We start from the raw sequence: 16,812 nt of genomic DNA on the forward strand, positions 1-16,812 counted from the left end.
AGACATCACCTGACCTCAGTTTGACCTTGACCTCATTTTGGACTTAGGTTGCTTTATATGGGCCATCTCTTGGTTAAACAAATAGGACCGTTTCATCTAGTATCAGTACCCCTTACTAGAATGACTTGATACTAATGCAGATGTAACCTGTGACCATTCCTCATCTTCAAACATCACCTGACCCCAGTTTGACCTTGACCTTGACCTCATTTTGGACTTAGGTGCAAAATCTATCGACAAGGATCCACTGGGGGCATCAAGCGTTTATTGAACACAGCTCCTTGTTTGTTATTGTTATACATTATATATTGTTGCAAAGGCAGTTTATTTATTTTACAGGAATCATTAGATTTTCCATAAAAAATGGCATGCAAAAACTGAAGGATATATATAAAATATATCATAAATATGTTACATAAACATGTAAACAACTTATATATGTATACAAAAATTGATCTCTTTTGTTGCAAATATCAGTGTCAGAATGTTTATGTATTATTTTACTAATGAAGTTATTTTGCTGTATTTGACAGGCGCTGTTGACCCATACTGTGTAATGCACGTGGACACGCCCCCACAAACGGAAGTTACCAATACAGTGAGGAGTACTTACAATCCTTTCTGGGATGAGCAATTCTACTTGTAAGTACCTGTCACAAAAACCTGCTGTCTCTGTTTACGTATAAGTGGGTGGAAGAATAGCGACTATTCATGATTGTCTCAGCCCATTTATACAGATGTACCATATGTTTGTTCTTTTTTAAATGCCTTTAATTCTTATGTTTGCAAGATTTGCTGGAATACAGATATAATGAAAAGGAAAAGTTAGCAGTTTAACCCTTACCCTGCTAAATTTCTATAATGAACTTGGGCATCTTTAAATTTGGACAGTACTATTCACAGTTAAAAGGGGTGCTTACCAAAAAGATACCAGCTGAATGACGAACAGTGCAGATCATGATCAGACTGCATGGATGTGCAGGCTGATCAAAATCTACACTGGCCGCAAAGGCAGAATCAGTTATGTTCAGCATGATAAGGGTTAATTAGGCTCAGTGTTGTTATATTTTCGGGGCCTTTGTGGGGTCATGAAGAACATTCAGTTTCACTGTAAAAGAATTATACTTGGACCGGTGCTAGGGGGCTTAAAGGGGTGTTGCACACTTCATTACCTCTCATGAAGGGACTCAGTTATGACTGTAGAAATGTTGAAAAAGACATTAAACTCAAACACATCACACACACACAGAGTCAAACCAAGTCTGCTATTTATGTTGTTTTCATTCTATGCTTCAAAAGGATCTTTTCACAGTGTTTCCAGTATTTATATCAATCTAGACACACTTGATAGATTAACAAACCACTGTAATTGTGAATAATGATGGAAAATAGAATCATACCTAATCATTATTTATGGTCACATTGTGATTCAGGCTTTAGGGAAATTTAGTTTAAAGTATTTCTGTCTGTTAGCTGGCTGCAGTTTGTCTTTTAAGTATATGAGCCGTGCCATGAGAAAACCAACATAGTGGGTGTGCGACCAGCATGGATCCAGACCAGCCTGCGCATCCGCGCAGTCTGGTCAGGCTCCATGCTGTTCGCTTTTAAAGCCTATTGGAATTGGAGAAACTGTTAGCGAACAGCATGGATCCTGACCAGACTGCGCGGATGCGCAGGCTGGTCTGGATCCATGCTGGTCGCAAAGCCACTATGTTGGTTTTCCCATGGCACAGCTCAAATAAAGACTGTAGTATTCCTATAACACATTATTTTCATGAAGTCTAAGGGTGACTAGTAGGTGATCCTTATTGTTAAGGGGTGTCAGTATGTCAGAAGCCGAGGTCAAGTTGACTTTGATACTAAAAATGACTTTTGATGCATAGCTAGAGGATTTTTAGCTCGACTATTTGGACTTAGAACATTCTGGTTAAAGTTTTGCATGCAAGTTATTATCTCCAAAACTAATGCAGATATTGGATTGAAACTCTATACAGTGCTCCCTCTTTACAGCGGCCCTTTGAACAACAATTCCCTCCTTTCAACAACACTTGCTACTGACTCCAAAATACACTAACTGTTGTTTATTTTACCTCTCTACAACAACTCCCTCCAAACAACAACAAAATTTCTGTCACTCAGGGTGTTGTTGTAGAGAGGGAGCACTGTAGATATTGTAACATTTAGGGTAGTATTCCTGCTTCTGGGACAATTCGAATAGTCGAGCATTGGTTGTCTTATTGACAGCTCTTGTTACCTTTATTGTTTGTGGTCAGTAAATGACTTCATATCGTGAAAGAATCAGGATGTCAAAGGTTAATACAGTGACCTTGAGACTAAATATAGTTTTGGATCAAAAGCTTGAGATTGTCTGGGCCTGTACCCTTAAATTTCATATCATGATTGTCCATGCCATGGTCAATAAATGAATCCTGTTGTTTTGAGGTCATCAGGTCATATGTCAAGGTTGCAGAATACCTAAGACTGAAAACTACATACCTTGTTACCTAGCACAGGCCGTAATTGGGGCATATTTTGTGATTTACAAACAACTGTTACCTGAGTAGTTTTTTCAGCATACATATTTTTCAGCATATGAACTTACAGTAGCATAGCATAGTCAAGTACAAGTCCATCATTGAATAGTGTAAACCTCAAAGTTATAACCAGCTGATTGCAAATCCGTACCTGCCTGTTACTAACATGTTCTAAGTATGAAAAATTCATGAAAAATACATGAAAAATTCATGAAAGTATTGGCAAAGTAACTACAATGTAATTGAATTCATTTACCAGCTCACATAAACATAATGTACTTGAAATTGATGACGTTCCTCAGTAATTATGTTTGGTGATGTATGATCTTTTTATGTCGAATTGCCATAAAATCCAATTGAGCCGTGCCATGAGAAAACCAATATAGTGGTTTTGCGACCAGCATGGATCTAGACCAGCCTGCCCATCCACGCAGTCTGGTCAGGATCCATGCTGTTCGCTATCAAAGCCTATTGCAAGTAGAGAAACCATTAGCGAACAGCATGGATCCTGACCAGACTGCACGGATACTGGTCACAAAGCCACTATGTTGGTTTTCTCATGGTGCGGCTCAATTAAGTTACTCTATAATTATGCCAGTGTCTGATATGAATTGTATGTTGTCTGATTGCAGTGACCTTAACAAGGATAGCCAAGAAATACGATTTGAAGTTCTCGACAAAAGTCGCCCACAAAATGGTGAGTAGTGCATGGCATTATATTTCATCCTTTAACACATTCATTTTGTTTTGTTGGGTTAAATATCACACTAAAACAGTTCTAGGTCATATGGCAACTTTCCAGCTCTTTGATTTTGGAGGAAGACCCCAGGTGTCCCTCCAGAAATTATTTCAAGCACAAGGGAGCACATGGGTAGATTTACTGACCTTCCCTTAGTCAGGTGATGACTTCCTCACATAGTAGAATCCTATACTCCTAGGGAGGTTTTGAACCCACAGCGGTGAGGGGCAAGTGATTTGAAGCCAGCGGCCCTAAACACTCAGCAATAGAGGCCCCAGGCTTAACACATAGCTTTATGGTCAGGGTCAAGGTTAGCAGTTTGTTTAAATGTGCCTCCCTTTGTTTGAAACATGTTCCTTTGCAAGCTTTTACTTTGGTAGTTACATCATGCAAGTTTCTATGTGGAATGTCTTATCAACAGATCTTGCTTACTTTGCTTATTGATCGTTTCAGAGGTCATTAAACAACATGAAAGGGAAGTGACTTTGAAACAAATTTTCCTTCTAGATACACTTACTATCTAATTTTTAATATGCAAACTGCTTTGATGAAACTGGATATAGGGACTGTAATACAAAACTGACTGAAGGCAAGGCATTTGTGCCAATGGTTTCATGGGACACAACCTCGAGTCATATACATGCAGTTAAACAATCCCATTGTAATTCATACACAGATGAACCCTATAAAAGTGACTTTCATTCCATTTTGCTGACTCATTGTATACTATGTTCAGTTATATAGGCATACTCTATTGACACACAAAATGGCAAGACAGACAGGTCCGATATAGAAACAGATAGTGGGATAGAAAAATCACATAATTATGTTTGGCACAGTTACAGATTTGGATATTTTTGGGTACTTTGCAGTAAATGCTTAGTACAGGTGATTAATTATTCATAGTTATATATACAGGTTACCAGAAATCAAGCCCAGAAATTTAATATGATCCATGCCTTATCTTGTAGCAGCCACATTCTGATTTAGTTACTTAGTTATAATAGAGATTTGATTAAACTACTTCTGATAATTAAATGAGCCACGCCATGAGAAAACCAACATAGTGCGTTTGCGACCAGCATGAATCCAGACCAGCCTGCATATCCGCGCTGTCTGGTCAGGATGTTTGCTGTTCGCATTCAAAGCCTATTGCAATTAGAGAAACCGTTAGCGAACAGCCTGACCAGACTGTGCGGATGTGCAGGCTGGTCTGGATCCATGCTGGTCACAAACGCACTACATGTTGGTTTTCTGCGGCTCAAATTCTGATTTGATCAGCTTGTAAAAGTTGATCTTTGTGAACAGTAAAGTTAGATTCTCATTTTATTATCATTTTATGATCAGCTACAGTTGCGGAGATTACCCATCAATCAATATTGATGATGGATGAAAATATACTGATTGAAAGTGCAGTTTGATGTTCTACATTAGTGGAGCTTTGCACTTTGATATTCAACAATATTTGCTTTCGCAGTTCTTTTCCATTACTCTTTTCCATCAGTCTGTAATCAATGTTTTCAGGAAAGTTTGATAATGTAAAAGTTTGCAATAAATTTGCATAACGTTAACATTGTTTGATCTCCAAAATGTATTTTCCTTGTGCACTCGTATCAACAATCAATTTACTTGAGAGGCTCATTATGTGTAGTAAATTCTGCGTATGCATAAATGATGTTGTATTTTTTTAATTTGTTCAATTTGACATTGATGGATCTTCATGAAACTTAACATAAATATAGTTGCATGCGTATCTTTCATCAGAATTATTCCCGTAAATTCATAAATTCCTACAAAACAGTGTAATCCTTTGATGGAACTTCATGAAACTTACAGATAACTATAGAGCAGAGTTTTTCCCCTTGATTTTGTAAAAAAATAGGAAATAACAAACTGTTGCACGATCCTTTTGTACATAACAAGTGTATATCATGAAATTAAAGAGCAAGGAATGCCTAACAATAAGTTAATCTTAAATGAAAAGAATCCTTTAGCCTTTTGTAAAAATGAAAAAAAATAAAATAAAATCGGAACACTATTAAAAAAGATATGGCAGTTTGAAATTTAACAAAATGGCTGATCATGGAGGCAGCCATTGTAGTGTGTTTATGATATCATTTGCTCACTGCTAAATTCTTTATTTAGCAAAACAACCTTTTATTAAATAGATTAATTTCATATGTTTCTTGAATGTATGATGCAAAACATGGTAATTTCTTTCATTAGAGCTGGAAAAAGTAGAGAAATTATTTAACAGAAATAAGAAAATGCAGTTCAAATATGTATCTTGAAATTTAATAAATCCACCATTTTGCTTTTTGTTGTCATGGAAACAAAATAGCCACCATTTTGATCAAATATTTAAATGCTCATAATTTGCAGATGAAGTTAACACAGGAACAACATTGCCTTTTATGATTAAATATCTTTCAAAATATACTCCCCTCATTTACAAAACAGTTTATTAGTTGTGGAATATAAATTACATGTAATTGAAATTGCTTGTTTATTTGAAAACAGTTTTTGTTTCATTATCTGTATTGTTTACCACTCTAAAAAAAGTTTTTAATGTAACTAAAATCTTTTGGGGTGAGGGGGAGGGGTGAGGTTAAAAATTGACAGGATCATATGAAAATATTAAGCGACGCTTATTAAATTATGACAGAAGAAAGTCACCCTCATAATCTCATTTGTTTACAAATGATCAAACATGCAATCTGTAAATGTTTCAGATGTTACATACATTTAATTTAATTGAAAGATATTGAAACGTACAAAGCTGTTACTCATTCCTGTCAAACTATGAAGTAGAGATTGGTGACTCACACTCATTGACTGACACCTGTCAAGTAGACTGTCAAAAGACATTTTGTTCCCAATAGTGATTGAATTTCTAATTTTATCAAATTTTAAATTGTCCTTTATTTTAAAGAAATAATGCAATTAATCAGTTACTGGTTTTACAAACCAATCCTCGGATGTTTGAATGATTAATCAGTTAACCAATGAACCATTGACATCTTTAAACAAAACCCTCCATACTTGAGCTCCCTATAATCTTATGGGCTTCTGTAGCCAAGTGGTTAAGGTTTCTGACTTTGAGTCTGTTGCCTCTCACCTGTACGGGTTCAAGCCAGGCTTTGGGAGTCACATGTGGAAGAGCTGGCTTATAGAATGTTGGTGTTTTTTCCCAGTGACACCTTGGGTCTTCATCTGCCATCAAAAGCTGGAAAGTCTCCATATGACCTTGAATTGTGTCGTGACTTTAATTCCAAACAAAATAAACAGTGTCTATTAACACGAATAATGGGAGTGACCTTGAACAGGGAAATCAAGGTTTTCTCATATTTTCCTTGTTGCCAAGGACTTGCGTGAACATCTCTTATCAATTATGTGCCAGAAAAAAAGTCAAATCAGGCAGAAAATGATTTCTGATGTCAGATTAGATATATATGATTAGTAGTAAAGTACACACATATGATAATGGAACTTTTATTACTGAGAGAGATTTAGCAGGTATTTTTCATCATGAAAATGTTCTCTTTCATCTTGAGCTGTTTTTATCTCGCAAGTGTAAAAAAATATTGAAAATATTTTATTTTTTACTTTGTAGTAGTTGCCAAGGGAGATAATCAGGTATAACTAGTAATTATAATGTATTATCATAAAATCACAGGCATAGCCGATTTGGAACAATGTTGTAAATAACATTTTTTTCCCCAGAAAAGAGTCTTAACAGAGTTGGAAACTATGTTCCTAGGCTCTGGTGTCTTCATGTATTCATTTATTGTGTTGTTTATTGTTTCTTGCCATGTGTTAATCAACCTGATGAATTACCTAAAATATAGCACTCAGCAGTGAATGTTCTGTAGCCTGTAAAATGTTCTGTTTTCCTGATAGTGAGAACTGATAGCACTGCATTCTTGTGAAGGTTCAGAAGGTGAATTATTTTGTTATAATTTATTATCTCCCTTGGCAAGCTTTCTAAAATGCATTGACGTAATAAACTTGGAAAATTGAAATCATTTTATCAAACATTTCATTAAGATAAGAGCCTCCTACAGTGTGTTGCCTTTACAAGGTAGTTTCAGATTGTGGAAGATATTGTCAAACCAAGGCCTTCCCCTATCCGAGTTGCAAACCAAGGCCTTCCCCTATCGCAATTACAAACCAAGGCCTTCCCCTATCCCAGTTACAAACCAAGGCCTCTGCCTCTCTATCACGCCTGTAAACTTTCACCTTTGTATCATAGCTACAAAACCAAGGCTTCCATTTCTCTATTGCAACTTAAAACCAAGGCCTCCACCTCTGTATCACAAATGCAAAGCAAGGCCTCCACCACTATATCTCAACTGCAAACCAAGGCCTTCACCTCTGTATCACAACTCAAACCAGCTGCAAACCAAGGCCCCCACCTCTATATCACAGCTGCAAAGCAAGGCCTCCACCTCTCAATCACAACTGCAAACCAAGTCCTCTCCCTCCCTGTATCAACTACAAAGCTCTCCACCTCTTTATCACAACTATAAAATCAAGGCCTCTCCCTCTCTTTCACAACAGTAAACCATGGCCGTCACCTCTCTGTCACAACTAGACTGGCATCAGTTGTCGGAGTCCCTTTTAAAGTAAATCTCTCTGCCAGAACAGCTTTCTTCATAGCATTTCCAGAAGAAAATTGCAATATCTCTGACACTTATGTTGAGATGAGCCTAGAGAAAACAGGTTTTAAGAAAGAAATATTATTGAAAATTTAATGAGTGCAGTCCCCATTGCCATGTACATTACTTCTGTCTCACCTAAACCTCTTGTGAACTTAAAGGTTACGAAGATTGAATCTTTTACAGTAAAAGCGACAGACATTACCTGTACATTGCACTGTCCAATATTTGCTGCAAAACAAACAGTTATATATATGTATGGCAGGTTTCAGAAATTTGCTGGTCAGAAGTTTACCTTTGATAAAAACATTTTCTGCATGCAATTATTTCTCAAATTTCACTTGGCATTATCTCTTTGAATTTCTCCTCAATATGATAAATATGATATCAGGTATCCTTAATATTTGATTTTATATTGTATTGATCATACATCTAAAAATCTCCCTTCTTTGAATTAATTGTTATTAAATCATCTGACATTTATTACTTTGGAACGATTCTTGCATGGATATAGGAGAAAAATATAAGTTCTGTGAGAGATTAACAGTTTGAGGAAACAAACAGATATATCGAAGTGTAGGTATTGGCGGAACTCCAGTTCTGGAAAGTTTTTTCGTATAACCATCACTAAATGAAATATATTACAAGATCTTACAGAGATGTTTCTTATACTGTATGTTAAATACAGTCTTAGATGTAGGTTTAAAGTATTGGAAATGAACCGTGCCATGAGAAAACCAACATAATGCATTTTTGCGACCAGCATGGATCCAGACCAGCCTGCGCATCTGCGCAGTCTGGTCAGGATCCATGCTGTTCACTTTTAAAGCCTATTACAATTAGGGAAACTGTTGGCGAACAGCATGGATCCTGACCAGACTGTGTGGATGCGCAGGCTGGTCTGGATCCATGCTGGTTGCAAAGTCACAATGTTGGTTTTCTCATTGTACATTATTATCTGCTCATTAGCCAGTTGTTGTTTTTTGTAGATATTTCTCCCTATTTGTCTTTTAAATCACAAAAAGTTGCAAAAATGTAAGGATAGAAAAACAGTTTAAACACTAGTTATACAAATGCCTTGTCTGAACCTAACTACACTCCAAGAACATCTTCTGACACTATGGGAGGCCAGGCGGGGATTTAGTTGTAAAACTTATTACCTTGGAATGATTTTAACAGGTGCCTGGAATTGTTTGTTAATTAATATTTGGAAATACCACAGATGGTATGCTGGTTCCATAAGTCTCTTGAGTTTTCTGAATACCTTGAGCTCCATTCTGATCTGTTAAGCTTTGTACAGTACTTAAGGTTTAATTTTGGTTTGTTTAGCTGAGATACAGGTGCCTTGAGTTCCATTCTGATCTGTTCAGCCTTGTACAGGTACCCTGAGTTCCATTCTGATCTGTTCAGCCTTGTACAGGTACCCTGAGTTCCATTCTGATCTGCTGATCTGTTTTAGCCTGGTACATGTATCTTGAGTTCCTTTCTGACCTGTTTAGCCTGGTACAGGTACAACAAGGTCTATTCTGATCTGTTTAGCCTGGTACACTTGCATTTACCTACCAGACAAAGTTGTAATTAAATGAATTAATCAGCATTATTTACATGTAACTGTATCATTCTTATAACTCATACAACGTCCACATTTATTTTTATCCCCCCCTCCCCCCTGGCTAAAGGTGGGCATATTATAATTGCATTGACTCTCCAAGTGTAATTTAAACTTGTCCAGGCTGTAACTCTGCCATTCATAAAGGGATTTTGAAATAACTTTGCATAAATGTTCACCATAATGAGACCACATGTCATGCGCAAGACCCAGACCCTTACCTCCAAGTTCAAGGTCAAAGGTTAGCAGGGTCTGTTTCGTGTCTGGTCATCCATAAAAGGATTTTGAAATAACATGGCATAAATGTTTACCATAATGAGACGATGTGTCATGCACAAGACCCAGACCTCTAGCTTCAAGGTCAAGGTCACACTTAGAGGTAAAAAGTTAACGGGGTCTGTTTTGTGTCCGGTTCATAACTCTGCTATTCATCAAGGGATTTTGAAATTACTTGGCATAAATGTTCTCCTTAATGAGAAGACATGTGCAAGATCCAGACCCCTAGCTCTAAGGTCAAGGTCACACTGAGGTTAAAGGTTGACATGGTCTGTTTCTTGTCTGGTTCATAACTCTGCCATTGAAGAAGGGATTTTAAAATTACTTGGCATAAATGTTCCCTATAATGAGATGACATGTCATACACAAGACACATACCCCTAGCTCTTGGGATTGATGTATGACTTGACACTGGATTGATGTATAGCTTGATGTGGCTTGACATAGGGATTGATATATGGCTTGATGTAGGGATTTAAATATGGCTTGACACAGGGATTGATATATGGCTTGATGTAGGGATTTAAATATGGCTTGACACAGGGATTGATATATGGCTTGTTGTAGGGATTTAAATATGGCTCGACACAGGGATTGATATATGACTTGACTTGGGATTGATGTATAGCTTGATGTAGGGATCAATGTATAGCTTGATATTAGGACCATTGTATCGCTTGTTAGACCAGTGACTGTAATACCTTGAATACCTTCCCTTTCTATTGGTGTGTACCCAAGGTTAGTAGGTATTTCTGTACCTGATTCTAAAATGTCTTTTGGGATGCCCCTACTACTTTGGCTTTCTCCTGATTCCAAATTTGCCTCTACTATTTGGCTTTCTTCACTCATTAACATCAGTTAGTTTGATAGTGACATTTTGCTTCCATGATGGTTATATCTTCCAGTGGCAAAGCAGCTGTCATTGTAGAAAATGCTGCCAAAGGCAACAAACAGTTGCAGAATCTCTGGACAAGAATATGAAAATTAAAAAATGTTTGTACCTGATTCAGTCTATTGTAAACATCTACTTAGAGTTATGTTTGGCACTGTTTAGACACCAACTGATAAAATGTTCATTTCTTTGTTGTAACATTACAAGACATTTCAAGTGTAGCCAGCAATATTCTACAACACAGTTGTTTTCTTTGGTACATTTATGATAGGTCAATGCACCTGGAACAGAAACTGAAAGTTCTGTTTGTCTGTATGGCCTTCATTTTTCACCACACAGGCTAATAGGTACTGATCAGATAGTGTGTTTTTTCATTAATACATATAACACACACACACAGGTGCAAAAAATATGCCATAATGATTATATGCTGGCAGAGACGAGGTATTTCCCCCAAGTACTTCCATCTTGTATTTCCAGCATGAAAGCAAAATTTCTTGTTCAGTGTTTTCTTCCTGTTTTCTGAAGAAGAAAAAAAAGGCTGTTCAATTTCAGATCACTTTGCAGTAAAAAAAATCTTATCAAATGCAAATATCTAAAACATTGATATTCTTAGAACATACCGGGTATACCAAGATTCGCAAACTGTTTTTGTTTTTTTTTTTTTATCACAGCATTAAAAACAAAATTCACCTCACCATTAAACCTTTACCCTGCTAAATTTCTAAAATTGACTAGTCTAGTTTAAGTACCATTTATGACACAGAAAATTTACTGACTGAATAGCAGGATGTGCAGGCTGATCATGGTCTGCACTGGTTGCAAAGACAGAATCACTTGCTGCCAGCAGGCTAAAGGTTAAGCTTAAAAGACACCATATGATCATGACTGAAAAAAAGAGTAATTATTCTAACAAATGGTAAACAGGGATGAGTACATTAGCTTGTGGCACTTTTGAAGCAGATTTTTAAAAAATTACTTCTGATATGAGTTATATTGTGTATCAGGCGAACAAATTATATATTAATATGGATAATGTAATTGGATTGCAGCTGGATATAAGGGTCACCATGGGAATTTGAAAATATATATGACATTGACTGTTTTATATGGTCTTATATTTCCTTTGAAAGGTGATAATGTTTAGCATTTATAATATGGGATTGTTGCTATACCCTGCTGCTTGTCTGAGTTCATACATCAACTTACAGGTAGCCATTATTTCCTGGTTTGGTTTATGTTTGAGCTCAAAAGAAATACCTAAATATAGTCTGATGAATGACGCACATTAGTTAATTTCAGTGTAAACCGAGAAATCATTAAGATTTCACGGTTGTGCCAGTCCACGAAATTCAGTCCCTGTGAACAAGTAAAATTTCCATTCATAACGTATTCAAAACTTTTAATCAACTATATGATATCCTTACGAAATACCTATTTTAATCGAAACCACTAAGTTTTGTGATTTCACTGTCATTCTTTAGATTTTTGCCAAAATTATTACTTTGCTGATCATCATGATTCCCAGAACTTAGAATAATAATGATCATTGTTAGATATCAGTAGTCTGGCTACTAGATAATCTTCTTTATTATTTTTGAAAATAAATTTTCTAAATTTCTACTTTCTTCACACATGATTTTTCAGCTTGAATAGCATCAAGAGTTATCTCTTAGATTAAGATATGAGGTTAATGTGGAGTTTCATACTGTTTTGATCTTTCTTGTCGCAGAAGACTAAAACCAGCTACGGTCGTCCATTGCCATCGTCCGTCATCAGTACATCTAAAAAGTATGAGTTGGTAAAAATGTATAATTTTCATTAAAATTTGAGCATATGTTATAATGTCTTTCAGACAATTTCCTGGGAGAGGCAGTGGTGTATTGTGAAGATTTGGCCAGAAATCCGAGCAGTCGTCAGATCATACCATTACAAGGCCGACTGGGTGTTGGCGAATTTGTTTCTGGATCTGTCACTGTTGAGGTTAGTATCAACAGCACACATTGTTACAGTGTATAATATTAACATAAAAAATAGCTATGCTGAATATATTTGTTCGTAATCCATTTGGTCCATACTAAGTCTGACTCCACATGTTACATGTTTTGGTGTAATAATTACCAGAGAGAAAAATAGCAGCAGCTGTTCTGTGTTCATTTTTATGCCACAATTTAACAAATTTTCAGTCATTAATTTCATGATCAAAGTGCAATCAAAAGAAAACATGATTCTTTTCTTTATTGTATAATTGAGCATGTACTTTGTCCAGTAGGAGGCCTTTTATATGTTGTACATATACTATATTTCTGTCGTAAGCTTTGAAAAGTTGTAGCTCTCCCTGTAGTCTACAGTGTACTCATTTTTTTTTAAGTTTATAGGTTGCAATTCATACTACACTCCCACCATCTTGCACTGCAATCCTAGGCGTAACTGGGAAGTTACTACAAATGTGGAGTTTATAAATTGCCAGTATCTGGTGGCATGAATACTATGATAACTTGTAAAAATTCGTACTTTTTTTAAAACAATTTTATTCCTGTGATAGTCCGCTAATTACGGTAAATCATGTTGTTGCCCTTGGTAATATGACTTTATGGCACCCCGTAAGCATGACAGTATGAGGACATGATGAAAGTAGGGCGATAACACAACAAATTTTTCTATCATGTTAGAGCCCTATTTTGTTGTATCCTTTGTTCAGGATGAGCTTCTAGTATAGATGGATGGTCCAATGTCGATCATCCAGTGTCTAGCATCCTTCGTCAACATTTTTACTTAAACATCTGCTTCCCTTAAACTGTTGGTCAGAATTTCACCAAATTTGGTCAGTAGTAGTTTGGTAAGGACCCTTACCAAATTTGTTCAAATGGTTCTGCTTTGCTCCTTTTGTAGGTCCCCCAGAGCTAAAAATAAAATGGTTCTTCATCAAACTTTGCCATTAGCTTCATGTAAAGGTCATCTCCTTATTATTTTATTAAAATATATTAAAATGATGGCATTTGGTCCCATTTAAAGGTAGTAATAGAAATACTTTTAAATGGCTTAAAAACACTTGATGAATTTCCATCTAACTGGGTTTGTAGCATCATTGTAAGGTGGTTTCCCAAATATGTTCAAAATTAATAATTCCACTGGCAGCTAGAGGTCAAAATCGATGACTTTTCTGTTTGATGAATCTTCAATAAACTTGATTTGTTGCCTCATTGTTATGCCCTCAAGTTTGCTCAAATAATTCTGCTTGACGCCTTTTAGGGGTTGATAGAGCTTAAAATACCTTTAAACTACTTCTTTTTAAGTAGTTTTTGATGGATTACATCAAACTTAGTCTGTAGCCTTTTTGTTAGGTCCTCTCTCAAATTTGGAGCTCTTGGCCCCATTTAGGGACCACTGGAACTAAAAGTAGTAAAAACCTTGAAACAACTTATTGTCATGAAGCAGTTGATGGGTCATTAGCAAACTTGGTGTAAAGCATCCTTGTATGGTCCCCTCTTAGATTTGTTGAAATGGTTCTGCTTGACCCTTTTAAGGCACAACCAGAGCTAAAAATTAAAAGAAAAACTGCAAATTACTTCTTCTCATGAACCATTTGATAGATCTTCACCAAAGTGGGACTATAACATCGTTTTATGGTCCTCTCTTAACTTTGTTTAAATGGTTCTGCTTGCTTGGCCAAATTTAGAGGCTGCCACAGCAAAACTAGAAAAGCTTTTAGGTTACTTTTAATGACCTGCCGATTGGATGTTCACCAAGCTTGCCCAGCAGCTAGGTGTTAAGGTAGCGGACCTCCTCAGGAGTGTGACTTAGGCCCATAAGGTCCTATGTATAGAAGCCAGGGATGCTATACATTTCCTAAATTTGACAAATAGGGGGAAATGGCTCTGTTTTCTTATAAAGATGATGCCAATTTGAAATTGTATAATTCCCAATGTAATTTGGGAAAGATAACATTAATTAATTCAATTATTTGATCTATGTTACTTGATGTTTTCCTTCTCTCCTTGTTACATTTGCATGTTAATGGTATGAACAACTGTCTCAACAATTTGTGGGAATTTGATTAATTTGGGGCATTACATTTCCTGTTTCAGTTTTCCCTGTCTTATGTATCTCTCACTGTCTTCTTTACAATTGATTCAAATTTAAGATTTTTTTTACCACAGTTTGACCAGGATTTCCATACTGATTTAAATTAATACCATTCTTTAACCTCTGACATGTTACTTGTATCTTCTCATGGTTGTTTTTGTTTCAGTTCTTTTGTCCACCTGGTTGTTTTCAATGATGTTGACAACTTTAAATTGACTATTTTCCTGTGTGATGCCTGTGTTTGGTTTAGTTTAGTCCTACATCCTCCGGTATTCATCAGTATTCACCAACCCAGTGTTTTACATTTTGATTGGTTCCTATTTAACCAATCAAATTTGAGGACTGTAAATATCAGCCAAATGGAGTGTATATATTGGTTATTGTTTTACCAATCCAATTTGAAGACTGTATATATCTACCAATCGGAGTGCAGTGCTAGAGATTATCAGCCAATCAAATTAGAGAGTTTCAGTTGCCATTGGTTACATATTTTAGAGGTGAGTCTAGAAATGTTCAGACTGCAAATGATTGGTTCAATTCCAGCACAGTAGCAAGTAGAAATAACAACGCTTGTATGATGTTTACTTTTTTCAGAAATGTTTGCTAAAGATGTCCTGGGTGTTTGCAGAATTCATTAATTTTTAAATCCAGTCCTTCAAAAAAAGTTTTCATCCAAACCTTCAAAAATTTGAGAAAAAAAAGGTGAAATTTAAAAGACAAAACATAGAAATACTGAAGATGTTTATGGATTTAAAAATTATTGAAGATTGAATGTACATGTGACTGCTTTGGAAAAAACCTCAGTGCTACTTAGAGTGCCTTGAGCATCAGAAATGTTTGCAGTTTGACATTTATAGACTCCCCAGTGTATGTCTTCACATGTTGCATGAATTTTACATGTCTAACATTCTATCTTACTTATTCCCTTGTAATTTCTCTTGTCTTATCAAGCGGGAGTTGTATTGGATGAAGCTTGGCATGGCTTTATAGACTTTAAAGACAGATAATTCTCAAATGTTTTTTTAGTTTCTATTCGTAGCATGTGCAGATGATCCTGGAATTATCTCATCCTAGGTTAGATGTAATTTGCTGCATTAGTTACAGATATATTTCTTTGATTTGGAGCATAATGGTGCAAAAAGAAATTAGTGAGAAATTTAAATCAAATGTTCTCCTGAATTTTCCCAGAAAATTCTCTTGATGAAATTGCATGATGTTTAAACTTTGCATTTCTGGTTAGGTTAAGTAGAAGACAGCTTTGAAGGTTTTATTTTAATTACTTATTGTCATTAAGGCTGATGTTCATATAAATAGACAGGCATCAGAGGAGAATTACCTTCAGGGGTATAATCTTTTCAGTGATCTTCCTTTGATCTTGCAAAAAAATTAAATTAAATAAAATTTAGATTAATTCAGTGCCATTCTACTTTTTTAACGACTTTGTATATAACATGAAAATAGCATACTGTGAAATCATTATTCGTGGGGGATTAATTTTCATGGATTTCGCGGTTGAGCTCAACCACGAAATTAAGTCCCAACAAACAAATTATACCCAAGATAATGTAAATTGTACCAATGTCACCAGAAAAGACACCATAGGCATAGCCATCTGATCTGGTCTGTAGTTGTTCACAAGTAAAGTATGATCTTGAACTCCCTTCACAACTGCAGTTATGATATTGAACTACATTTGTACTTGAACATTATATAATAGAGTCAGTACACGGAAATGGTTGAAGTTATGTGCTTGAACAGTAAATAATAGAGTCAGTACACGGAAATGGTTGAAGTTATGTGCTTGAACATTATATAATAGAGTCAGTACACGGAAATGGTTGAAGTTATGTGCTTGAACATTAAATAATAGAGTCAGTACACGGAAATGGTTGAAGTTATGTGCTTTAACATTATATAATAGAGTCAGTACGCGGAAATGGTTGAAGTTATTTGCTTGAACATTAAATAATAGAGTCAGTACGCGGAAATGGTTGAAGTTATGTGCTTGAACATTATAT

General features: G+C 35.9%; 1 protein-coding gene across 6 annotated transcripts in view; it reads left to right on the top strand.

The window, feature by feature from the left end:
- Positions 1 to 16,812, top strand: part of LOC123560028 (phospholipid transfer protein C2CD2L-like) — an 80,541-nt gene that overhangs the window by 35,453 nt on the left and 28,276 nt on the right. For all 6 annotated transcript variants that reach the window (XM_045352262.2, XM_045352265.2, XM_045352263.2 and 3 more), the window contains exons 7-9: positions 534 to 642; positions 3,167 to 3,231; positions 12,564 to 12,691. In XM_045352262.2, the coding sequence (XP_045208197.1) occupies positions 534 to 642; positions 3,167 to 3,231; positions 12,564 to 12,691 (302 nt within the window). The remainder of the gene's footprint in view (positions 1 to 533; positions 643 to 3,166; positions 3,232 to 12,563; positions 12,692 to 16,812) is intronic.

This window comes from Mercenaria mercenaria, chromosome 10 (assembly GCF_021730395.1).
Source record: "Mercenaria mercenaria strain notata chromosome 10, MADL_Memer_1, whole genome shotgun sequence".
In the NCBI taxonomy this organism is placed as follows: Eukaryota; Metazoa; Mollusca; class Bivalvia; order Venerida; family Veneridae; genus Mercenaria; species Mercenaria mercenaria.